This window comes from Manacus vitellinus, unplaced genomic scaffold, assembly GCF_001715985.3.
Source record: "Manacus vitellinus isolate BGI_N305 unplaced genomic scaffold, ASM171598v3 scaffold_61_pilon, whole genome shotgun sequence".
Lineage (NCBI taxonomy): Eukaryota > Metazoa > Chordata > Aves > Passeriformes > Pipridae > Manacus > Manacus vitellinus.
In genome coordinates this window covers 724,694-750,965 of record NW_021940696.1, presented here as the reverse complement: position 1 = coordinate 750,965, position 26,272 = coordinate 724,694, and the positions used below count along the sequence as shown (strand labels likewise).

Here is a 26,272-nt window from a genome sequence, read left to right as displayed (position 1 = left end):
CAGCTGTGCAAAGTACCTTGTGGTTCATTTACATGAGATGTTTAGAGGATTCTCTGCTGCTTTCTGTCTTGACATCTGTGTTTGTGGTCAGTAAGGGTTAAGAGGGAGGCACTTGTATTGTGTTCCACTGTATTGGGAATTTAGAGCCTGTTGACTTTCCCCTGGAAAATCTTATTTAATAGGAAAACTCTTAAATCGCTTTTATTTTGGATGGTGGGAAAAGATTTCAGGGCGTTTGGTCCATTTTGGTTTATACAAACTCCCAAACCACCAATTTATTTTGGATGATCTAAAGGATATCAGCTGAATACAGAAGAGTTTTTATAGTTATCCACACCTGAACTAAAAGCATGGTCAGCGGGGAAAAATCATATTTTTTCCAAGGGGTAGCTCACGTCTCAGCATCCAGATTACTGGCACAAGCTCTGTGTCCTTGTTTTCCCTCCGTAGTCCCACTGAGGCACTGATGGGGGGGAGCTACAGGTAACTTTTTCCTTTCTGTTGCACATACCTGGGTCACATTGCAATTGGAGGCATCCAGAAGGAATGAAGGAGAGTGGTCTGCTGCAGAAGGTTCCAGAATGAGGTGATGGTTGCATGTTTTCTGTTGCAATATCCACTAATAATGCCTTTTATCTCCTGTCCCAATCTGCTGTGTAATGACATGGACTCCCATTCTCAATCCGTCATCAACTTCCAGTCAGGCTCGACTTCAACCCGTACTTATTAAAGGGTGAAGAATGCTCTGTCATGTGCAGTTGATAAGGGAATTCAGAAATAAAAGTGCATATTAAATTGTCAGTAGCCTTTTTTTTTTCCCCTTTAACTTTAGCTGGAAAAAAATGATGGCATAGCTTGTTTTCCTCCTCCTATGTCGGCAATATCTGGGCATGCCCAGCTCTGGCAGGATTGTTTTTCAAAACCAAGGTAACCCTTAGGCTGGTCCTGTCTGGCTGCTGCCTGCTGCAGATCAAACCTACACCCAGAAATGCAGAAATCAAAAGCAGAACACCTGCTTGCTTGGTCATTAGTGTCTTCTTGACAGATTTTAAAATGTGCTGTTTTCAGAAAAACGAGGAGTTGACAATTGCGCGCTGAGGATTCGTCCTGCCGCCCTGGCTGGGCATGGATGAGCTGTCCTTGTAGAGGGATCCACAGTGGGATGATGTCACTGTAGGTCTTCATTAGGGTCTTTAAGCACTATTTTAAGTTTCCTGAGCTTAAGTCATAGAAGATCTGACGCCTGGAGTCAAGGCCTTGCCTGTGACAGGCAGGGCTCTGGAGAGCTGCGCAAAGATCCTCGTGTCTCCCCAGAGCGGTGCCCTGTGTTTCAGAAAGGGACATTGTGAGTGAGGAGAACAAGTTTCGGATCACATGTCCCCCAGCAAGTACTGTTCTTTCGATAGGAAGACTTGTTGGAGAATGTTAATTGAGTCCCTTTTTAAATGAAGGAGGCTTTGCTTCCTTCCCAAGTTTTCAAAACAAATTTTCCAAATACAGTGCCTATGTTTCATTCAAGTGTAAATCCTTTCTCTTTAACCTGGAAGTTATCCCAGAAAAAAAGCCTATCCATTCACTGCAGGACAGACCTTTGTGGTTGTAGTGGAGAAAAAAGCAGTGGATCAAATTGTCCAAACAGGAAGGGAATTAAGAAAAGCCTTTGCTCAGTGAGCGGAGCTCTCATTTCGGTTTAAATGGTTGTCCTACAAACTCCACTTTACATCTCCATTGCTTTTGAAGCATCACACAATGATTGAAGTGTCTGCTAAATTTAGAAATGACAAATTTTCCCTGCCAACATGCCAGCCTATCTGTAGGGATTTCAGCATGTAGTTATGGGATGGATGCAAGCAGTGATTTGAAGTTTACTGGCTTGTTACCTCATCTGGCTTGCACATGGCTCAGTCCTGGTGGGGATCTAATACCTTACGCTGATTCCTTTTCATTTGAGGGCATTAATGGAAATGCTTTTTTGCCACAGCCAGGTGCCTGTGCTGTTTTACACTGGGTGAAGCCGAGGCACTGGGAGGATCAAGCGTGGTGTGCCGAATAAAATGAGCTCCCACCTGAACACGTTGAAATTGTGCTAAATTTTTAGCAAGTTACGGGTAGGATTGTCATTCTTTTACCCCAGTCACATTGGAAGACTGTGGAAGAAGAGATAAATCTCAAATGTCCCAGTTCCAAGATTCTGCTGTTTACCATATGACAAGTCTTCCTGCTCTGTGAAAAATCTCTTAGATCTAAAATCTGTCCTTTTTTTTTCTCAGCCTGAGCTATTTAATTTTTCTCTCTCTGAGCAACGTTTTATCTCAATTCTGTGAAGCTGTTTGAGGCACAGTTTCACGAAGAGGATCAATACAAAGTAAACTTCCTTTTTTTCCATTAAAATGTCTTGATTGTCACAGAGAAGGATTGTTTTGAGTTCAGGTGTGTCGGGAGAAATGAAAGGCACCTTGCAGCAGTGATAATCCATCACTGGAGTGCATCCCATGGCACTCCAGGCTGCACTTGCCTGCAAGGCACTTACTAACCTCAAAGCACAAGAAGTCGATGGGAGGAGGTTTTCTGTTGAAATCTCCAGACAAAATTTCATCCTCGGGCTTTGTTTTGAAGTTTGCAACAAGGTGGGAACAAAGCCCAAGGTGTCACTGTGGTGTTTTCATCTCCTTCCTCACCCACCCTTCTGTTTCTTGTCTTTGATTTCGTTTGACCTTTAAAGGTCCCCTGCAGCCCAGACTATTCTGTGATTCCATGATTCACGAGCTGTTTCTGCTCGCTGCTCCATTTCACACACGGGAGGAAAATCACTCAGCAAGGATGAGTTGCTTCTGTTGCTTTATAGCAGGGATATATTCCTGTGTAAGAGGTTTTCCATAGCAGTGCTGATTTCCTTTGGATATCTCCAGGTTACCTGGATGCACACAATGTATAGGGAGGAGAAGGTCGATGCTTTTGTGTTAAAACATTTCTTGTTGCTGCATGCAAATCTGTGGGGAAAGCTCCAGTCTTCTTCAAGGGTGGGTACAGACCTCAGCCAGCCAGTCTGCCAGCCATAAACCAGGCCTCCTCAGGATCCAAGGACATGCTTCCCAACCTGAATTCCCCTGCCTTGGGCTCTGGGCTGCTGTGTGAGCATGTTTGTGCAGACAGCAGGATGGAGAAGGCTGTGTATCTCAGCGTGCTGAGGCGAGCCCTGGTTGTATGTCTGCTGCCTTAAAGCTGGAACATGTGGTTTACCTTCAACCACGAGCCCAGGAGAAGTCCCCTCCACACAGCTGCACCTGGAGAGACATATTTTTCCTGGAGTCACGTCTGGTCTGTTCCAGGCTGCAGTCGATCCAGTTATTGTGGGAGTAAATCCATGTGGTGTTTGGCTTTTCTAATTTTGGCTCTCTTCCCGTGGTGTTTCTGTTGGATTTAGTGATTTTCCCTGTGGCTTGAATGGTGAAGAAGTGGTAACTGCTCGGGGATGGCTTGAAATCAAAGACTGAGTGTGGGTGTTGCTTTCAAAAAGAGAAGAAATGATGCTATTTCGAGAGCTGTGCTGCTATTTCAGGGCAGTTTGGTTGGTCTGGGTTCTGAGAAGTGGTGAGAAAAAATAATTGCTTTTGGGCTAGTGTGTCTCATATGGTGTGTCCTGAAATGATCCTCATGTACACATTGAGCTGGAACCAATACTGAGCCTCTCTGCATTGTAGATTTATTCTGTCTCCTCCTAGTAGAGAGGATGGGAGGAGAAGAAAAGACTCCTGTTGGAACTTTGCTCCCAAGCTTGCTGCAACGAATTTAAAACCCCAAGCCACAGTGAATTCCCAAGTGTAATTTGGACACCAGTGTTTATTTGACTGAGACAGGATTGTGTACTGAGTTGTGCAAACACGGGCATGTTTCCTATTTAATTAAGGCTGGTTTTATCAATTAATTTTCCCAAACAATTGGAGAGAGAAGGAGGGTGGAGAAGATAAGATCACACGGTTGTGCAGGCGGGATGGGATACAGCTCCTTTTGGCAGCTGGAGTACGAGTTCTGCAGGAAACTTGTTTGCAGAATTGTTCTATCCTTTATGTCAGTGTTTTTTAGTTTATAACCTCTTTTTTTTCCCCCTGTGATTTACTGTCTCTCTCTCCTTCCCTTTACAGTCCTGAAACACCAAGCTTTGCTTTCAGCAGGAGCTCAGCAGTGGCAGATACTTCCTAATGCTCAGTGTGATTGAGGAGCTGGAATTAGGGGAAGATTCCCACTAGGAGGTCAACCAGAGCCTGGGAAGCTTGCAAAGACATGGGGAAAGGCAGGCCAGTTTGGGACTGGTTGTTGCTTTTGTCCTAGTTAGTTCAACAACTCTGTTCCTGAGCTGTTAACCCTTTGTCCTGAGCTTGCTGTGCTGGTTTAGGTTCTGGCCAGCTGACAGTGTGGATAGGTCTCTGGTGGTCAATAGGATTTGGAAACCAGTGGCATTAGAGCTTTTGGCTAGATCACTGTTTCTATCCCCAGGGTTAAGATGAGGATATCCCATTCACTGCAGCAGGTTGAACACCACTCTGATGTCCCTGTTCTCTCCAACTTCTCCTGATGCAGAAAAGGAGTGTTCTGGCAGTGAAAGCTGTCTCTGTGATGCAGTAGAGGGATGTTGTGGGATGCCTTCTGGGTAGGTGGGACCTTTTACCTATCTGCAGCCTTCCAAAATCAGGGGGGTACTGATGCTTCAGCTACAGCACATGCTTGTTCAGTCTGCAGGGGATTTGCAGAGCAGTGGAGTTCCTGGATTTCCTCCTCTGTTGTCCAAGGAACATGCCCAAGCTGTGCTTTTTGTTGCTGCTGTGATAAGCTGTGTCCTGTGTAATAAATACTGTAGCCTCTGACACACAAACACAGTGCTACAATGTTCTGATCTTGCTGGCTGTGTAGGCAGGAGAAACTCCATAGCCCAGACTTCATTCTCAGCCCATTTCTCTGGGAGTCACTTGAGGATGATGACCTCCTCCAACAGGAGTATCTGATGGTAGAGAAAATCTTCCAGTCCTTAATTTTATCCCCTTGCTGTAAATCAGGATGCTGAGCCACTGGCCAAGGGGTGTTCCAGAGGCTGCCAGAGGGACCTTTGCAGAGTAGTTCCAGATGGCCTGCTCCCATCCCATCCCCTTGGAGCTGGCAGGGCCTGCCACGTTCTCACCGTACCCTTCAGCCAGAGGAACGCAATTATTTTAATTTATTTTCTTTTCTTTTCCCTCAGATGAGGAGGATTTGGAAAAACACATAATGGTGCATTTTATCAGCGAGTTTTAAATGGTGTGATTCATCCCCCGTGTTCTTGGCGTGACATTCCTTGGTTTATTTTTTGGATATCCGTGCAGTTCTGTCAGTGCCAAGCACTGTATGGAGGTGCCCCGTGGCAGACAACCTGCTCTGCCCATATGTTCACTTTAAAGAAAACAACATCCAGCTCATAATAGGAAGTCTTTATACTGCATGCCAAGACACTTGGGGCTTGTTAAATATATTCTACTTGTCAACAACTACCCAATTTAAGAAGTAGCCTTGGTGTGAATCAGCTTTGAACAAGTTCATTTGACTCGAGGGATATTTGCAGGCATTAAAACAAGTTGGATCACAGTGGTAAAAATGTGCAGTGGTTTCCTGATCAAAAGCACCAGCCAGTGACCCATTTTTTTTTCTGTTTAAATCTCCTCCAAACGTTCAAAAGTACTGAGATTTTCACAGTTAGCAAATTTTCGGTGATTCTGGAGGATGGGGGAGGCTTAATAGGACAAGTGTTTCAGGAGTGGGTGCTGGTGGCTCATTCCAGTGCTTCCCATCCCTCCTTGTCTTGAAGACCCACTTGTCCCAGATGCTGTTCCATCCCCATTTCCCTCTCTCCATGGACTGATTAGTCAAATCACTCAGGGATTTGGACACAATATATGTCTTTTCTTGCAACACAGCTTCTGATAAGCTACTCAGAAAATTGAGTGGCAAAGGAGGTGCCCGGTACCTCTGAGATAGCAGGAGGTCTTATCCTGGAACCTGTTCCACCATCTTTGCCGATTCAGACTTAATTATAAAATGTCAAATTTCATGGCTAAGGGTCTTTTCCAACCTGAATGGTTCTATGAGTTCTGTGGTTTGTTCTCTGTCTCCCCCCTGCATTTTTCCTGCATGATGATGGTGTGGAAAGAGGCAAAGGGGATGCCTGTCTTGGGTCATACTTGTGAAAAAATACCGTTTGTCAGAACTGTTTGTTTTTGTTGTTGTTGAAGAACTCGAACATTTCTGTTTCCTTTTCCAGCAGTGTAAGACCACGCAGTGGTGCCGTGGTGGGAGGCTGCATAAGATCTGATGGCCTCAACTTTAATATCCAGCAGCTTTGGGTTGCTTCTCATTAATAACTAATGGAGTAGTTTAGAGAGTCCATTATTTGTTGTGTGTGTATTGAAGAAGCACAGCTTCTTCCCAGCTTGGGAAGAGGAGACAATTTAGTGTGGCCATTTCTCTGTCCCTCCTGAGATGAGGGGAGGTTATATTTTGGGAAGTGAGTGGGTAAATGAAGTTAAAGCTTTCAGGTAAATGAACAAAAACCCAGCTAAGGTCAACTTCTAAGGCTGAAGACCTGAGTCTGGACTCTGTTTTTTAGTGCTGTGTTTCCCTCTGTCTCTTTTGCGATGTGTCCTGAGGAAGAAGAGCTCAGAGTCAGCCTGAAGTTCTCTCCTGCCTTGAAAAAAGCAGGATGCTGAGGAGGTTTTGGGCATGAGGCTGCAGGTTTGGTGTATGGGAAGAACAGGAAACATTTTGGCACGCTGCTGTCCAGGAGTACACGTGGGGTGTTATTAAAGCCTTTCCTTCCTTGATGTCTGATCCAGCCCTGCACTCCCTGTGTGTCAGTCACTGGGCTGGGTCAGTAATTTGTAACTGGGGCTGGTAGGTGCTAATGGAAGATCAGCATTTTCGGTGCCTCGAGCCACACTTGATGGCTTGGGCTTTTACCTGGGTTTATTTTAGTGGATTGTAGCTTTTGTCTTCAGTTCCAACTTCAGTTTCTCTCTCATAGCCACCCCTATAAATTCCAGAAGCTCTCTGGATATCAAATCACTTCATTTCAGCTCCTGCCTATGGAAATACAAGGGATTAATGAGTTGCTCACTGGCAGCAGGAGTGCTGGCTTGTTTGTACCACCATGGTGAGAAAGATGAGCATGGTCATCTCTCTTTCCCCAGGGCTGGTGGGGACAGGGGAGGCACACAGGACAAATGGATTGTGGTGATGGTGTGGGGTGCAGTGGAGAGGGTGCTGCAGAGGTGATGGAGGTGCTCCACTCAAGACCTGCTTGGGACCAGGGAGAGTTGCCCACTCTCACGTGTCCCCCCTGCAGCACCTGCAAGGCTCCTCGCTCTGGTCAGGCATGACAGGGTGATGAGGAGCATGGGGATGGAGTCACAGTGATGGGAAAAGCAGGGATTTTGCATCTGTCTTCCTTGTTTCAAGTGCTGGAAAACACTGTGTTCAGGGAGGCCGTGCCGGTGATGGTCCTGGTTTGAGTAGGGTCTTTCAAGGGCTGCTTCTGACCAACACTTGAGTTTCTGTGAGCTGTCAGAACAGGTCTCCTCTGCCCACACCTGGCAGCTGCCTGCAGAAGGGGGTAGCAGCGCTGGTCTGGGGCTGAGTGACTGTTCCAGCTGCTCCATCCACCTGGCAAACCTGTTCAGACTAAAATACTGACTCAGGTGAAGCCTGAGCTCGAGGTTGCCCATGAAGTGCCACTCTCCAGGTAGTTTCAGCCCAGCAGTTGGAGGTGAGCTGCTGGCATGTGCAGGAGTAACATGAGACAACTGTGATCTCAGTGGTACTTGTGCCTGAGTGACACAGGTTTATGAGCTTGGGAAGGGCTCTGGTATGTATGTAGGAGGCTGAGGACTGTTATCCTGCTCCTGCAGCTCTCCAGGTAGTTGAGTAAACGAGGTGTGTCGGCTTCTGATGCCATAAAGCTCCCGTTGGGCTGCAGTCGCAGCCTGGGCTGGTGTTTGCACAACCACTGTACAAAGGCAGTTTGTAACAGCAGGCTGGGTTCACCTGGGGGTCTGACTGACGTGGGGGACTTGAGTTCAGTTTATAACACTCCTGCCTCGTCCTGAAAGGGTGTAAATGGTGATTCTGGAAAGGATTGTGAGTTTGACGTGGATGAAAAAAAGAGGGAGAAAGGAAAAAGAGACGTACCTTCCAGTTTGACATGTTTACAGCCTGGAGAGCTTGGAAAGAGCATCTTGAAATAACAGGCAGTAAGGATTAATGTGCTTGTGTCTGAGGAGGCTGATGAAAGGGGGAAAGAGGGAGAAGTTACAAAATGCCTGTTTGTTGTGCCAGGAGCTGTGGAGAACCACAGGAAACAGCGCTGGGAGGCACTGACAGGCAGTGCTGGGGCCAGCCCAGAAATCCCTTCCACTTCATTTTTGTATCTATTCAGAGATATGATCTGTTCTGCCCTGACCTGTGCTCAGGGGACAGCCTGAGTCTGAAGCCTGGAAAGGTGTTAAGAGAGATAAAATTGCTCTGACTAGAATAATCTTTCCAAGCACTTCTCCCTCAGCTTAGGGAAAAAAGGTGCATTAGAGATGATAATTGAAAATTCTGTTGCTGCAGTTGCTTAGGCAAAGGTTACTCATTACAACTGTGCACTTGCTCAGTACAAGTAGTGCTGGGCTGTGTAATGAGTTAATGGCCTAAAAACTGCAGTGTCTCTGCATCTGCTGAATAACTCACCTTTCTGTTTCTGTTGTGGAGCTTTTGCAAATGGGTTTAGCTAACAGAGCTTTCAGATAACCACTTTTCCTTATGCAGCTGATGAAATAATAGAGATTATTGCATCTATTGGAAAAAGGCTTTTGAAACTCTGTATGAAAAAGTTTGCTGGTGTTATTATTATTTTTTTTATTGCTTTCTGAGGCCCAGGAGATGGGCCTCCAGATGCTCTGGACTGGATGGTGATCACAAATTTCCATTCCTCAGGCATCTCTGGAAACTACCTGCATGTGTGTTCCATCTCTACAACACCCTGCTAATAATGCAAGGGCTCACAGACACAGTTCTGCATCGTGGTAGATCCCTGAGGTGCAAAGACCAGAAAATTTTGTCTTACAACTCTGCCCTGGCCACACCCATGGAATGGGCAGGAGCATTCCCGGAACCACAGCCCTGTCTTCTGGTGGGACTGGAGTGTAAACGTCTGTGATAGATTGAATCCTGATTAGGAAGCTTCAAGCAATATCCTCTCTGTCTTCAGTGAAAAGGATTTCAGCAGCTGATTAGCGTCACTGTTAAAAATGAGATACTTTATTCTTGTTGTGATTTTTTTTTTCTAGCTTCTGCTCTTGGTTGCTCAGTCTCACTTTGTCTCTGCTTAGATTGAATGAAGCCTTTTGGTGTCAAGCATTCTGTGTTTGTAAACACTTTGAGGCTGTGATGACAAACCTGCATTACAAACACGTGTGTGTGCAGTGCCCCGTCATGTGCTGATAGGATCTTGAATAGCTGCACTTAAAATAATGAGAAAATAGTGGTGTGTTTATTTCTTGTGCTTCCATTTAGTCTTTCAGCTGAGTCTTGCTGGTTTTATCCGAGTTCCTTTCAAACACATGGGATATTGTTGCTTAGTTTTTCTGATTAAGGATGATGCTTAATTCCCATAGTTTCAAAACCTGGAGGGAATAAAGTGATTCTGGTGCATTTTTATGCTGGGGCTGCTCAGTCTGTGCAGTCAGCAGGGAATTTGTTTGTGTTGATGCTGCATTTCTCACCCTCCAGACTGGCTGTTACACTTGTTAATGTGAAGACTGTTGATATAACACCATATAAGAGCACTCAGGAAGGTTGGAGGTCTGTTTTAAATGGTCTGTAAGCTCCCTTTCAGCTTGTCCATCCTGAGATGGGAATGACAGAGAGCAGCAGGATGGATTGCTCCTCCTCTCCACGACCTGAAAGGCTGAGGGCAGCAGATGCAAGTTGGACACCCAAAATAATGGGGTTTGTAGAATGCCAGGAGCTCACAGCTATGGCTCATGGGTATAAGACAACCTGAAGTCTGAAGAAAGGTCACTTTTTAAAGATGAACCAATCCTGATGGAAAAAAAAAACCCAGCAAACAAACCCCAAAATCCCAACCAACCCCCAGCCAAGCCTTCAAGCACACAAGCCTTGTTTTCAGCCTTGCCCAAATCTTTGTATCGTGACAGCTACAACAGTACTACCACGGGAGCCTTTGGGTGAGCTAAGAATAGCAGATTTCCTTGAGAAATGCTTTTGTTTATTTGGGTTTTGTATTTTTAAGTAGTTGGAGCCTTGGTGACCTTTTTCTGAAGGGTCCTAGAAGAATAGCCTGCTCAGAGAGCATTGTTGTAATAAGGAGGGCAGTTGTGAACTGCCTTAATTCTCTGGCTTCTTCCTTGTGACCTGCAAGGTTTACTGGCAAAATGAGGGAAAAAAAACCTCATGAAGTTGTCACACCTCTGAACTTTTCATAGCTGAGATCAGCAGAGATTAAAGGATGGGGAGCTCAGAGGATTGAAGGGTAAAAATGCCAGGAATGGAAACCCATGATTCTGGGTTGGTAGAATGATGCCCAGCTTAGAAAACATATTTTTGCAAAGATTTGTCTGCTGGGAAACAGCAGTTATGCTCAGGATTTATTTTCTTTTTCAGGGAGGGGTTGGTTTCAGGGATTTTTTTTAAAGGGTTTTATTTTTTGAATGAAGGAAGTAGAAGGGGATCAATGAAGGGGTAGTGGCACGTAGGGAGGCAGGGGCAGGATGATGATAGTGAGGAAAGGGAACAGGTCTGGGAGTAGAAGTGATTTAAATATCTTGAGTGAAACACACATGTGATAAGAGGATCAAAGCTGTATATTTAAGACAAAAGAAAGATGTGTATTTGGATATTTAATTGTGGCCTGTTGGCTGTTGGGCAGGAAGGCTGTAAGAAAGACAAAGCGGGGGAATTTGACTTTCAGTGACACTGTGCTTTAGTGCTACCCTTGCTCTTAGATGGACACAAAGCAAAATTACAGCCTGAGAGAGACTCACAGTACAACAGCCAACACACTTCCTACCCTGTGATTAAAAGAGAAAAAAAAAAAAGAGAAAGAAACAACTGGTTTTGGCAACTAAGAAAAAGTAAAAAGCCAAACTATCTTTGTGTCAGGGGACCTGGTGATATTCGCTGGCTCGAGCCCTGACTGGTGGCTTGGCAAGTGCTGAAGGGAGAGCACTGAACACACTGAACTGTGTTTTATGTGCTTGTCTTAACTTGGGAGCCGAGAAAAGTGTACAATTGATACTGAAATAAAGTGCAGTGAGGATTCATGTATTTGTATCACCTGTTCATTTCACAATGGAACGTGGATCCTGGTTGGAAAGCTCGAGCTTTTGCTAAATTTTAATTGCCTTCTCCTACTGATCATACAGTAAAGGTTGTTTGCTGAGTAGGGGTGGTTTCCAAATCAGGGTTCTGTACACACAGAATACCCTGTTATTTTCTCATCTGTCTAGACAGGTCACCTAATCCAGTATTAAAATGCTGAAACGGGAGGGAAAACATTTTCTGGAAGCTTTCATGTGAAGAATTCACAGGAGCTCGCCAAAGCCAGGATTAGGAAAGCTGTGCTTGAAGAACTGAGCTGACCTGTTTCAGTTTCTATAGGATGGCAGAAAAGATGTTTCCTTCTTGTGGCAGTTAAAATATGTGGATCAAAGTGTTATCTGGAGATTGAGGAGTGTTGTAGAATGTCTATGGGAGTGAGTTCTCCCCCTCTGTTCTGCCCCAGTGAGACCCCCCCCTGCAGAGCTGCCTCCAGCCCTGGGAACAACAGCACAAGGACGTGGAGCTGCTGGAGAGAGTCCAGAGGAGGCCCCAGAGATGCTGCCAGGGCTGGAGCCCCTCTGCTCTGGAGCCAGGCTGGGAGAGCTGGGGGGGTTCCCCTGGAGAAGTCTCTGGGGAGACCTTCCAGCAATTATAGAAAAGAGAGAGAGTGACTTTTTACACAGGCAGACAGTGATAGGACAAGGAGGGAACAGTTTTAAACTAAAGAAGGAGGGGTTTAGATTGAATGTTGGGATGAAGGTCTTACCTGTGAGGGTGGGGAGGCCCTGGCCCAGGTTGCCCAGAGAAGCTGTGGCTGCCCCTGGATCCCTGGAACTGTCCAAGGCCAGGTTGGATCAAAGGAGCAACCTGTTCTAGTGGAAGGTGTCCCTGCCCATGGCAGTGGGGTGGAACAAGATGAGCTCTAAGGTCCCATCCAGTCAGGATTCTATGGCTCTCCATTCCGTTGGGCAGTGGCAGTTGGGAGCTGCTGCAGTGGCAGTTGGAAGTGGTGCAGTGCCAGTTGGAACAAGCTCTGATGGCAGAGCCAGAGTTTGCACACACTGTGCAGATCCCTAGTGCAGGTGAGTCCAGCTAAGGGTGGATTGAGCTGAAGCTGTTCCAGTTTAAAGATTTTCAAAACAGTTCTCAGAGCCCCATTGGGGCCACCCTCCTTTTCATACCACTGCTTAAAACTACAGTCTGGTGTCAGCTCTCCTCAGAGAGTGGATGTTGCTTGGTCAACATACATAAATGCTCTAAGATCCTGGAGAAAAAGGGACTCTCCAAATGAAACTGCTGTTACCTTGAACTTCGTTAGTACATGTGATCAGAAACTTCAATAGTGTCTTCAGTGCAAAGGTTCAACCCTTCTGGTGATGGAAGAGAGGAATAGTCAACACTTTGACACTGGCCAAGCGTTGGGTGAATTGAGGAGGAACTCAGAAGGGGTATCCAGCAGCTTGGCAAGAGGAAGAGGCAGAACACTGTCTCCTTGCATAGCTCTGTATTCAGTAAGTGTTTGGGGAGGGAGGATGGTAAAGCTAGGAATTGTTTTATCCAAATCATTGGGCACCAACAGATTCCAAGGGCGATGAATTGTGGGCTGTGTGTTTATCCTTTGCAAGCTGGGACTGATGCCAGTGTGGGCCTGGTGGAGTTTGGGTCTCTGTATCCTGTTGCTTCACACTGTGGAGGGCAGGTGTGAACTGCCCAGAACCAGATGTCTACACACTGACATTTGTGTGTAAAGACATCCTGCATTGGTGATCCCTGATTAGGGACCCTTAGCCATGGACTCAGGCTGCTGAGTCCCACCTACTAAAATAAGGTAATGGGACCTGAGAACTAAGGATGGACACTGGTATAAAGATGACTTCTGGGAGTTTACAAAGGAAAATTGGGTCATGCTCAGAGGAGCCGTTGGATGTATTGGGTAGGTGGAGGTAGGGTTGAACTGGTCAGGACTGGTGTGGGTTTGAACCTCTCTTCATCAAAGCCCAAGGCTGATCCTGATGTGGCAGGACAGCGTTGGCTCCAGAGGCTGCATCACGTGCCTGTGAATTTCTGAACTGGCCCTTGTTGGCTTTCATCAGTTGAAACGTTTTCCCGTCTGTCCCATTTCTGTAATGATTGGTTTGATATCCAGTCTCCATGCTCAGAGCTAAACCCTCCCTACCTAGTGCCCTGGTTAGAGGATCTGAAGCTTATGCTTTGTGGTTGCCACAGTGGCACAGTGGAGCTTCATCACTGGGTCGTGGAGCTCGTCGGCACTGGGGACGTCGTTCTTTTGTCTTTATTTTTCAAAGCCTTTACCACAAAATTGCCACTTTCAGAGGTTATATAAAAACATGAGAGTTTGAAAGTCCTTTGGAAATAGTCTACATCGTACAAGAGGGTGGAGATTTCTGCAGTTTCCAGTACTGGTCCTCCAGGCTAAAAAGTTTGTTGCATCCCAGTTTGACCTCAGTTATCCTTTCCGTGCATCCCATTTTGAAAGGCTGGGTCCAGTTCACAACTTTCTTTTCTCTTCTGCCCGGCTTCTTTATTTCCAGTTTTCTTTTTGCCTTCCCTGGGAACTTTTAACCGCGGAGGATAAGCGTTTGTAAGCACTTGTTTGCTTTCTCCCCGTAGGTTCCTTAGAAAGAGAGCTTGGACGGCATGCAAAGTTGTGAAATATCTGCAGACAGCACGGATGATCCTCTTAGTAGTGGCCTACGGAGAAAGCGACAGCCTCGAATAGTCGTTATCGGTGCTGGGCTCGCGGGCCTGTCGGCAGCCAAGGCGCTCCTGGAAAGTGGCTTCACGGATGTAACTGTCCTCGAGGCGACCGACCGCATCGGGGGCCGCGTGCAGAGCGTGAAACTCGGTAAGAGGGGCCTTTCCCTGCCCTCCCGGGGAGCCTTTGTGTTGTCGTTGGGTTAATCCGGCCTCGGGAACGGGATATGTGCACGTGCAGCGTTGGGTTGGGGCGTGGTGATGTCGGGAATGTAAATCCCCGGGCTCCTTTCGGGGTGATCCCGTGCTGTCTGGTGCATCAGTCCCGACCCAGCGCTGCTCCAAACCCCGTGTTTCCGTGACATAAAGATCTGGGTGATTGTTTTCACTCTCGCAGGAACAGCTCTGTGATTAAGGAGCTGTACCGAGACAGTTTCCACCCAGGTTTTCCAGCCTGACTCTTGCCCAGGAGCAGCCAGTAAATCTCCAGGCTGGCAAATGTTTCTCAGGGCTTACAGCGCTTGCAAAGGGGAAGCTCTGAGCTGTTCTGCCTCACAAACAGCCCCATTCATTTCCCTTGAAGTAATTTACTGTGTAGGGCACTACCCACTGGGAATCAGGCTGCTGGAAAAACCTCTTCAATGTATCCTTTCATCCTGATTTGCAGCTTTCCCACCTCTGCAGGTTCCTTTCTTGGTGTGTAAGAGAGGTGCAGACGCTGGATATTTGAATCCCGTGTCAATTGGAAGGGCTCGTAAAATCTCTAAATGCAAAACTCGTGGAACAAACGTTGTCCTTTGCAGCACAGGAGTCAGTGAAACTATCTAGGAGGACATTGCTTGTCTCTTCTCTGCAGGAGGGGAAAATCTCTTCGCTTTTACTGCATTTTCCTCCTGATTTCAACAAACTAGTTCTGTTTCTATCCCACTGTCTGGATTTATTACCTTTGGCCTCTTCCTGCCCTGTTTTCTTTTTATTTCTTAGGTGATTACATCACTTACTGTGTTTTACTCAGTAAACTCACCACAGTAAACAAACAGCAGCATCCCGTGAACTTGCAGAAGGGAAATGAATGGAAAGGCAGTTGGACAAATCTAATCTCCAGGGTCTGAATAGGGCACTTCACATTCTGCTGAGACTTGGCATAGAGCTGAGGATGGGAAGTGTGTCCTTTACTCACAATCCGCTGTATTAAAAATATCCTGGATCGTGCCTGTGAGAGGAGGGAAGTGCCAAAGAGCTGAAATCTTCAGGGAGCAATAGATCATTCTGCCAGTGCACCTGTGAAATAGTTTTGGTGTATTAGTTTTGAGATTGATTCTCTCACCTTTGGCCACCTTCACCAATAACTCACATCTTTGCCTTTGCTGGGAATCCACCTCCTGTTCGTTAACACTTCTTAATTAACACGAGACAAGAGCAGACATTACAATCTGGGGGAGGTCTCACAGTTTGCAGATAAAACTGTTATTTGCAAGGCAGAGCCTGGAATCCAAAGTCTTGATCTTTTAACACCTTTCCTAAAACTGCAAATGGTCTTTTCTTACCTTCTGCAAACTCTCAAGGCTGCCCTGTGTGGGTGTGGGCTGCAGTTCTCTTTCAAGGTGGATCCGTGTTTTGACCCCCTGTGCTCTTGGCAGATTCATGTGCCTTTTAGCAAACGATTTTGGAACCCTGTTGGGTGGTGAAGCAGCACATATTCAGAGCCTGCTTATTGCCTGGTAGGAGGGCATGGTTCTGGGCTGTGTTTTCTTCTTCTGTGCTTCCTGGAGCAGCAAGACTGCACCAAGGATGTGCAAGACCTGCTCATTTCTCAGAACTGGCTACAGCTGCATAAACAACTGTTAAAGAAGTGGTTCTTCTGGGCCTTCAACATATGACCAGTTTGGTCTGGCCTTTAAATGTTAAATGACATTTAAATGTTAAACTTCTCTGGCCCCACCCCTGTCTGCACACTTGACTAAAGATCTGATTTAAATCTTTATCAGAGCTACTAATTAGGAAGAAATTCTTCCCTGTGAGGGTGGGGAGGCCCTGGCACAGGTTGCCCAGAGAAGCTGCTGGCTGCCCTGGATCCCTGGAAGTGTCCAAGGCCAGGTTGGACAGGGCTTGGAACAACCTGGGACAGTGGAAGGTGTCCCTGCCCATGGCAGAGAGGTGGAACTGGATGGTCTTTTAAGGTCCCTTCCAACCCAAACCGTTCTGTGATATGGTGGCACCTTCTCAGGATTACATCCTAATCCTTCCACTCCCACTGAGCCACGCTGTGTCTTGTAGGGCATAGTATTTTCCCTCAAGTGCATGGAATATGTTGCTATTCAGCACAGGGAAATAACCTGAATTTTCAGAGATTTGGTTCATCTTTTCTAGCACAGGTGAGGCAGAGGGTTTGTGTGTTTGTGGGCTGTGTGTGTCTTGCACGTGATCTGTACCATCTGTATCCACTGCAGATATTTCACAACAGGATATCCAAGAAATAGTCAGGGCTGCGAAGGGAAATGTGGAAGTTGCTGTACATATTCAGGAGGCTTCGTGCACAATCTCTGTTTTCCTTTGGTTATTTTTGTTGTATTGGGTGATTCATTCAAAGTAGATTAATACTGAACCTAAAATCCTTTAAGGCCCTGAAAGTAAATTGGCTGTCTCTGTTTGAAAGGATCTTATTTAATTTTACACTTTTAAATAATTCATCGTGTAACTTAACACCCGGTAACAACTGACTTATCTGCTTGGTAGTGATGTGTTTGAGTATTGCAAGGCACGAATTACTGCTTTTAATTTGCAGGTATTTGTTTCTATTGCACACAGCTACTGTAAACAGGAGAACCTGGGACACATCATCGTTGTTCCCCAGCACTAAGACAGCAGGACCTGCTGGCACATTGTTTTCTTTCAAAGACCAGGTGCATACAGAGGGTTGTTGTGCAGCAGAGAGCAAGCTCCTGCCACAAAGCAGGAGGCAGTTTTCCTGCTGCTGCTCTGGCATGGGATGACTGCAGGGGGTTGTGTTAACAGGGGGGCTGCCACATGCAATATTGATGAGCTCTGTATCTTTGACTGCCAGTGCTCAGTCATTTCCACCTGGCTGGGTGCTCTGGACTTTGTGGCACCTTAAATATTCACAGGCTTGTGAGTTGATGCTGTGCTTTGGTGTAGAAATCTTGTGCTGTAATGCAGATTTTGAAGGGCAGTCAGCATGGTACTTAATGACAAGGTGGTTGTGTGAAGAATGAGATCCATGGAGCTTCCCTGGGAGGCAGATTCTCAGCTGGAGAGCAGCATTCCTTGGGGCTTTCACCCATTAAACTTGACTGCATTACAGCACAGTGCTGCAGTGTCTCTGTCTGAGCATATATTTACATGTTAAACAGCATATGATGACTGGTAACTGCACCAACCTTTCTCCATCAAGCAGGATCCTGTTAACTATCTCACTTAATCAGGCATTCCCACGATGCTGGGAGAGGCTGCCCAGCTTTGTCAGACTTCAAAACAGCTTTGGACTCCAGAGAATCTGTCAAAATGTAGGGGGAGAACACACCCCAAGCTTATTTTTAGCACCTGCTTTCAGCTGCTGAGCATCTGCCTGTGCTCTCAGCACAGTCCTGGCAGTGCTGGGTCAGGGGAGAGCCCTGGTGCAAACCCCAGTAGTTGTAAGGAAGGGGGAGAGTGGGGATGACCAGAATCTTTGTGTTCTGCAGGCTGAGAGTACAGGTGATGAAAACTAAATGAATCTGGTGTTTAACCTAATGGTGCATCTTTTTAAGGAGCCCGATATAAATCTTCAAAGGCGTAAATAATAAAATGCAGCTTATTTACTCATTTGGGGAATGGAAATACACGTTTTATTGCAGTTAATCTGAGGTGTATTTGTAAGTAATGAGCATTTTTAATCGCAGGAGGTTCAGTATTCAGGCCAGTGTTACTATCCCAAGGCAGCCCAAATTTTCCTACGTCTCCCTGCTGGCAACAAGAACCAGGATCTGAGAAAGGTCTGAATTTCTCCTGAAGTACCAGAGGTGTGTCACTGTGGTGCATCTTCCTTGGAAACATCCCATCCTTGTAGCACTATCCAACCCTGTATCTCGAAGGACTGGTTTGAAGAACACTGTCACTGCCTGTGTCTGACAGAGAAAAATCACTTGTGATGTTCAAACACGTGTCATCCTTGGGCGATTCTGCCTCTGCTCGTGAACATTTTAGTTCAGGTTGAGCGTGACAAGCTTTCAGGAAAACAGGCTTCAATAACCCATTTTCTTTGGCTTCCTCTCCCTCAGGGCATGCCACTTTTGAGCTGGGAGCTACGTGGATTCATGGTTCACATGGAAACCCAGTCTATCATTTAGCAGAAGACAATGGTTTGCTTGAGGAAACCACTGACGGCGAGAGGAGCGTTGGGCGGATCAGTCTCTACTCCAAGAATGGGGTGGCCTATCACCTCACCAACAATGGGCAGAGGATCCCGAAAGATGTGGTTGAAGAATTCAGTGATTTATACAACGAGGTTGGTGCTCAGCTGCTTTGGCAGGTTGTAGGTTTGCCTGAAACACTGAGGCCCCTTCATGGTTGTGACGATCCGGGACAAAGGTAGAAAAGCTTTCATTTCTTTGTAAAAAAACCCCAAACCACTAAGTTTTTTTTTAATCTCATCTGCTTCACTGTACCCCGTTGTTTGTCCCTGACGTGGGATTAACTCGCTGTTGTGAGGAAGAACAATCTTTCCACGTTTGTCATCAGTTTAATCACTTCCAGCAACTGTTTCTGGGGAGATACAGTTGTTTGCTGGAGAAAGTTGCTACTTAATCAAAAGAGTAGAGGAGAGATCAAATTACTGACCAAAGTAGACGCAAAACCTTAGCAACAACCAGCTAAATATTGTATCCCTATGACTTTTTATAAATACCATAATGTGCTGTGTAGGGTGCCAAAGTCAGTGTAGTATCATAAGAGTTGTAAGTTTTCTTGCATCAGAAGGAAAAGGGACATCTGTGCTGGGAGATTCAGACCAGCGTGGACTTCACTTCAAGGTTCTTTTAAGTCTTTTCCTTGCCAAAGTTAATTATAATTATTCCCCACATTTTTTAATGTCACATGAAGCACATTTAGAGGGGTCTGTACAGACTGTCTGGCCCTCCAGGTAATGTGATCTCTCAGGGGGTTATGTAAAATGGAGCAGAACATGAGGATTTTCATCAAGCTGTAGCCATGCCTAAAACCTTTGGATTTTCGTCTGACAGTGAACTTCAGTGTTTGACTCTTGGCTGAACACACACTAGATTCAGGTTTCTGTTGCATACTTTGTTTAAAAATATGTCTGTGAGCCTGTAAAGAATTATCAAGAATTGGGTGGGGAGCAGAAAAGGGGATTTTTTTTCTTCTTTTTTTTTTTTTTTTAATTTGGAAAGACTTTTGGCACTGTCCTTTGTCTCTGAACTGGAATGGTGATGGGATGGCACAAAGGTCGTTTCAGTTTTAGAGAGGAGTAGTAGGAATTTAAAAGAAACTTTGGTATGGAAAGGATTTAACAACCTGTGGACAACTTCCTGGGCAAATGCAAATGGAGGTAATTAATCTGAACATCTTTTCATATTACTGGGTTGAAAACAGAACCAGAGCCAAGCAGGAAAAAAAGACAGGTGAGATGTGTGTGGAGGAGGATGAACAGCAAGTAGGGCTGGAAAGAGAAGTGAAAATACTGCAGTGAGCAGCATTATTTATGTAAATGGAACAGTGCCAAACTGCAGGCAGGGCTCAGTGATCATCCTGTCTGGAAGATGATAGGAAAATCTCCAGCAAGGGGAGGGCAGACTCTGAAATGAGAAGAGAATATAAAGATGAGAGCTAGTCAGCTTTGAGATAAACCCAGTAAGATAAGGGCTATAACAAGGTACCAGTGTTTTAGAAATGATTAATTTGGTAAATCTACCCTTTCTTTTAAAGGGGAGAGAAAGGGGCAGCCAGTGACAGGAGAGAACAACACATTAAAAGTTAATCTTCTTTGCGAAACACCTAATTAGCTTATCATTGCCACAGGATATCTTTATCTCTAGCAGACAGAAAAGGCTTTCACATTTATGGCTTGTAAAAATGTCTACAGGCACTCACAGCCATAAAAAATATGTAAGGGACAGCTGAAGCCAAGCACAGGGCACCAGCCAACCCCTTAATTGCTCCTGCTGGGAGGTGCTTTCTCTGCCTTCCTCCAAAGCCTGCTGGAATTTCTTGCAGAGGCAGCTCAAGCTTTTGTTGAGCTGCTTGTCCCAACCTCTCTGGGGTGCCAGGTTGGATGATCTGTAGTGATTTAAGACAGCTGGCTGTGGTTTCTGCCCTGTGCTGTGTAGGAAAAGTGGGAATTAAGGCGAGCAATGTGATCCCCTGAAAATCTGCAGTTAAAATGACTGTAGGAAATACAAGTGCCCTGGAGGGTGGGCAGCCAGGAGCATGTGCAGGAGGTGTGTGGCTTTGGGGACCTTTTCCTCTGGCATAAAGTGCAGAGAGTGTTTCACACATGCTGAGTCTGGCTGGGGCATTTCTGGTTTGTGTTTTGTTGAGTCCCCCATTCTCTCAAAGTTTTCATTATTATTTTCATTAGAGTCCATTCCATCATTTCTTATTTCATCTTGGCTGGCCAAAACTCTGTTGCTTTAACTGATGAAATGGGTGCTGGGAAGGAACAGCAGGAATTTGATCTTCGGTTCTGCATCTTTGCTGTTTTGAGGAGGCAGGTTTTTTTGAGTGGTTTTGTTAAAACATCTTGAAGTTGTCCAGGATAAAAAGCCATCTGACAGATCACTGAGTCCTGAGGTCAGGCTCCTCCCTTGCCTCATGGGAGCTTCCAGACCCTTCTCAGGTTACTGTTAGCAGTCCCACCATCAAGTCATCTCATCCCTTTAGAAGAGGCTGAGATAGCAAAGTCTGTGGCTTGAAAAGAAGGAAACCCCCATAAAACAACCAGCAACCCCCTTGAGGGATGCAAAGCCTAATCAGGGTTGAAGTGGAAAATGTATTCCCAAATGGACAGGGCCAGATTTGTCCCCATTCCAAAGGCCTGCCCTCCCTGCACAGCCGGCTCACTCCCCATGCACTCACACACTGCCCAGCTTTCCCTGCAGCTGCTGCTGGGGCTCCAGCATGTGCCTCCAGCTCTGCTCCTCCATCTGGATCTCTCTAGCCCCACTTATCTTGTTGCCTGGACACCAGACTCTGGGGAATACAAAGTGCAGGGGGTCTCCCTTCCAGTGTTTCACTGGTGCATGTGGAGCCTCTGAAGCTCAGTTCTAGCAAGGCGAGGTCTCTGTGTGCTGAGTTTTTCTGGAGTGAAAGGCAAAGCACCCCTGAACCTCCAGAGCTTTGCCTCACTAATTCATTTGGAAAGTCCTTAGGCTTTTTCCAGGCACTTGTCCAATCTTTTTTGGCTGGCTTCTTCTACTTCAATACAAGTTTTGCTTCTTTTTTGTTTGCAGTAGCCTGAATTTTTAATAGCTGTAGGGATGTCTCACAGAAGCCTTTATTTGGTTACGAGGAAGCCAAGCAATCAAACTGCTTGAAAACTGCTCAGCTCTTCATTTCTGTAGCAAAAAGTTCCCTCTGAGGGGCTGTTACCCTGCACTGAAGTCAGTCAGAATCTGTCATGAGCTTGTGACCAAGGTGACTTGAATCCCCTTGGGAGAGCACTGCAAACTGAGCAGTGCTTCCAAGGAAGGTCTCCAGTCCTGCAGAGCATCCACCTGGATTTACAACTGTGCTTTGCCAAGGGAAGCACCATGAGATAGGGCAGGAGAGCTCTCCAGCCACTGTCATTTAAACACTGTCCTTCTTCGACCATGTGCTGTGTGGGGCTGGCAGTTCTCAGGGTCACTGTCACTGCATTTGGTCAGTCTCCAAAAGGAAAGGGACACCAGCACGGGGAGGATCCCCAGGCTATGATGCTCTGGCCATGTATTCATAATCTTCCCACCTTCCTCTCCATTCCTTCTGGGATAACCGGGGAAATTCTGGGGCTGGGGGAGAATTTTGGCCTGTTCCAGCTTATGCCACATCTGCATGACCTTCAGGAAAGTGTCAGGAGTGCGGCCCTTGAGGGCAATGTCTGCAGCTTCAGGGTCTCTATATAACTCCTGGAAAAATGTGAGCAGGGACAATTGATCTCAGAGTTGCTCTTCTGTCCATGCTAAGTCCTCACTTCCCTCTCCAAAGAGGTATTTAAAGCCAGCTCCCAGGTATTAGTGAAGGCTGGGAGGGAGGTGGTGAGCTGGACAAGTTAAGTGCAGGTGAAAAATCACACAGTCCATCGACCAGCCTGATTTAGAAAAAGTGCCTATTTTTACTTCAGCTTTTCAGTAGGGATTTGGTCCCTCAAGACCTGCTTCCCAGGAACCCTCCCTTTAACAATCAGCTAATTAACAGCCTTGTTATCTGTCAGCTTTCCCCTGTGTTCTGCAACAGCTTCTGGGGGAGGGATGCAGCCAAAGAATGACAGCGTTTTCCACCCTCCTCGCCCCCACCCCGTGCTGGGCTTTCTGCCATCCCCAATTAAGCTCCAGTGCCTTGCCTTGCAGTTATCGTGGAAAGCAGGACCAAAGGGCCACCAAGAGTCACTGTTCCCTCCCTGCCTCTATTGCACTGACAGATGTCTGGCCTGGAAACAGCCCGGACCTGTCTCCGTCGGGGTTTTTCACTGCCCGGGGATTAAATCACTGCAGTTTTTAAGCCAAGTGAGAAAAAGACAATGCTGTGGATCGTCACCGGCGCTGACAGGAAGGAGTGTGGATTGGGATGTGCTTTCCTGGCCTCCTTCAGCGTGGAGAAACTTCTTTATTTAGATTTGTTCTTCCTAAGAAACTGCCTTTTCCTGTGGTGGAGGAGCACGTATGTAGGGAACATGTGGAGGTAGAAGCTGGTAGGTGACAGAGGGGACATCCCTGCTGGAATCCACGTTCTCTGCACAGCCCCTGCTTGTGGGATGCCCCAGAGCTGGTCAGAAAGAAGACAGAAGATGTAAGCTGAAGTGAAGCTGTTTTAGGATTATGGACATTTAATTCACTCCTTTTAGTTTCTGACCTTCAGCCCTTTCTGTCTTTCAGCACCAGGCTGAGGGAGTTGGAGTTATTCAGCCTGGAGAACAGAAAGCTCCAGGGAGACCTTAGAGCCCCTTCCAGTGCTTTGAGGGACTCCAAGAGAGCTGGAGAGGGACTTTGAACAAGTGCATGGAGCGACAGGACAAGGAGTGATGGCTTTAAAGAGGGTCGAATTAGATTACATATTAGGAATTCTTCAGTGTGAGGCTGGTGAGACCCTGGGACAGGTTGCCCAGAGAAGCTGTGGCTGCCCCATCCCTGGAAGTGTTCAAGGACAGGTTGGATGGGACTTGGAGCAACCTGGTCTAGTGGAAGGTGTCCCTGCCCATGGCAGGGGGTGGAACTAGGTGATCTTTAGGATCCCCTCCAACCCATGATTCTGTGAATTCCCTGCAGGACTGTATGTAAACCCTCAGAAATCAGGGAAGGAAATCTGCTGAGAATAAAGGGTTGTTTGAGGTGTTCTGTGTCTTTTGCTTCTGCTGCTGTTTTTCAGACAGGCTTCTAGGGCCTGCCCAAACCCAGAGGAGCTTGAGAGTGAGAAGTGATTACTTCACTGTGCTGAGAGGAGTTTGCCAGTGGTAGGAGCTGGGAGTTAATGCAGTCTGGTCTTTGTTTTTGCTACCTGCTTATATCCAGGTATGTGATAACTGAAAATGGAGAGGAGTCTGGACTGTGTGTGGTGTAGCTCCCCCCTTGCTGCTGGGCGTGGTGCTCTGGGTTTGGATGCGTGGATATTTTGTCATCACCAGGTCATTCTTGATGCTGCCTTTCACCAGGATCTTGGAGAGAAAGCCCCCATGAACTCTCTCATGAACCCTGCTGTCATCACATCATGCCAAAATGATTGAAGGAGGATGGGTTTTCAAATCCTAAAGTGCCTGTTCCCAGTGACTTCAGTGGTGGTCCCATAGGAATGATGATGCTTTCTGTTACTGTCAGCAGTTTCTCACCTGGGTAAAGAAAGCCTAGGGAATTCCAATTCCAGACAGCACAATTCTGCTCCTTCTTCATGGGGAATCTACCTTAAATGAGGGCTTCTATTGAACCTTTTCCATAGTTTCTTATACAGGATGTGTTTGCTGCACGTGTACATCAAAGAATACATTTTGAGCATCTTTTTGATTCTTTTTTTTCTGACAGTTCATCTCTTAATGCAGGACTTGCTGTTATTTCTCCTTGTGCTTCTTGCTTATGACAGCTTTGCCTTCCATTCTTCATCAAACGGTTCAGCACCCCCAAGAATCACAGAATATCCTGAGCTGGAGGTGACCCCACAAGGATCACTCCAACTTCTGGCCCTGCCCAGGACAACACCAAAAATCACATCACGTGTCTGAGGGCATTGTCCAAACGCTTCTTGAACTTGAAAAAGCAAGGAAATAATGGGGATTCTGAGAAAAAATAAGAAATCCTGATGGTGATTAAACTCACCTGCTCTCTGATCAATGGGATGGCACACACAGGAAAGACTTCACTTGATGGTTCCAGCATGGAGAACTGGGCCTTTCTGCCCTTTTCTCTATGGGGTAGAGAAGAATATAGTGGTTAACAGAAACATACCCAGGCTCACTCCTCCTGTTGGCCAAGTGGTAGCTGGGTTTTAGCACAGCTTTGCTTGTCCTGTGCCTGTGTTATCTGCTTACAGAGCGCAATCAGCTTATGAAAGCTGAGCTGGTTGTGCTGACGCAAGGTCTGTGCAGCTCCGACCTGCTGGAAGTGGTTGGGGCCTCAGAAATCAGTGAACCTGGGAACCATGGGGTGTTGGAACTGCCAAAGAGCTTTTGGCACCGGGGAACAGAGAAGGCACTATTTCCTTTGCTGGAAGCCTTCGTTTCATGTCGGGCATTGGGCTCCACCTTTCTTGTCTGGGAGTCTCCTTGGAAGGGCTGTGTCCCACCCAGTGTCTGCATTTCTTTTCTGTCTTCACCAGTTCCACTCACTTTTCTTGTAATTATTCTCTGGTTTTGTAGTTTATTTCCACTTTTTTTTTTTTCACTCTTTCACTTATTTTCTTCTTCAGTTTCTTCCTCATCTCTTACTTGCCCTTATCAACTCGTCTTCCTCCATTCACTCACAGACCTGCTCTTTCTCACTCCTACCACTGCTGTGCATTTTTCCTCACCACCTCCCTTTCCTCATCATCCCTCTAATTTTGCCTCCTCAAATTCGCTTTATTCCTAAAACCCATGAGGAAAATCAGGCTTCTGGGGAGAATCAGAGTGGAAGGAACCTAAAAAACGGTGGATTAGCCCTATCAGCAGGGAATGGGAAGCTCTGGGAGCCCTTGAAGGCAAGGCTGCCACAGTTCTACCAGCTTCCTGCCAGATGTTTACTGTTGGGTTCAACTTCTCAGCACGTCCAAATAATCTGTCTCCAAAAAAGGTGTAATCAAGCCATCTTTGGCAGGAAAAACTCGCCAAGCAGGGATGTCATCTCTCCTAGTAAGAGCACTGTGCACCCTGTGGCGTGATGTAAATGGACACACTCTGGACAAACAACTTGTTAATGGGATGAGTTGCACTTCTGAGAGGCATCTTTTGAAAGCTTTCCTGTGTTGAAAGATTCCTTGGAGTTTTTCCATGGAAATGAAGGGCCGTGACACAACTGCAGGCTCTTCTGGCAACGTTAGGCAGAAGTACAGGTTACTCCAGGCAGCCACAAGCAGAGGGCTGAGGTGGATGGTGTTTTCTTGCTTTTTGAGTGGAAAACTGGGGTTAAAAAATTGTCAGGAATATCTTCTTCAAAGAAGAATGATTTGTTACAATGGGTTTTTCTTTGTGAGTCTTCCTCAGGCTGGCTCCTGGTGGGGGCTCTAGAGATGTCACTGTTTTCCATGGATCTATACCTGTCTTGTGCTCAACAAATTAAACATGTGCACACAGAATTCCCTTGCTGTGCTGGTGGATTCCTGTTTTTCATGGAAAAATAGAAAAATAACTATGGAACTGAGTTCCCCTACTCTGGTGGATTCCCTCTGAATAACGGAGAAGGTGGAAGGGCTGGTACCAGGTTAGAGCAGCCTGGGATTGCACCTGAGACACGGAGATGGGAGAAGATGTGAGGAAGCCCGTGGGTTCTGCTGGCAGGAGAAGGTGATCTGACTGCGCTGGGTTGGGATGGAGGATAAAGCTTCC

At 46.4% G+C, this 26,272-nt stretch overlaps 1 protein-coding gene across 2 annotated transcripts in view; it reads left to right on the top strand.

The window, feature by feature from the left end:
- The window catches only part of SMOX (spermine oxidase), a 51,155-nt gene that overhangs the window by 12,710 nt on the left and 12,173 nt on the right, over nucleotides 1-26,272 (top strand). Inside the window, exons 1-3 of one of the 2 annotated variants that reach the window (XM_018083198.3) lie at nucleotides 12,474-12,854; nucleotides 13,975-14,209; nucleotides 18,336-18,562. In XM_018083198.3, coding sequence (XP_017938687.1) covers nucleotides 14,002-14,209; nucleotides 18,336-18,562 — 435 coding nt within the window. In that variant the 5' untranslated portion in view covers nucleotides 12,474-12,854; nucleotides 13,975-14,001. Of the gene's footprint in view, nucleotides 1-12,473; nucleotides 12,855-13,974; nucleotides 14,210-18,335; nucleotides 18,563-26,272 lie in introns of those variants that run through there. The other variant, XM_018083199.3, reaches the window with a different exon arrangement.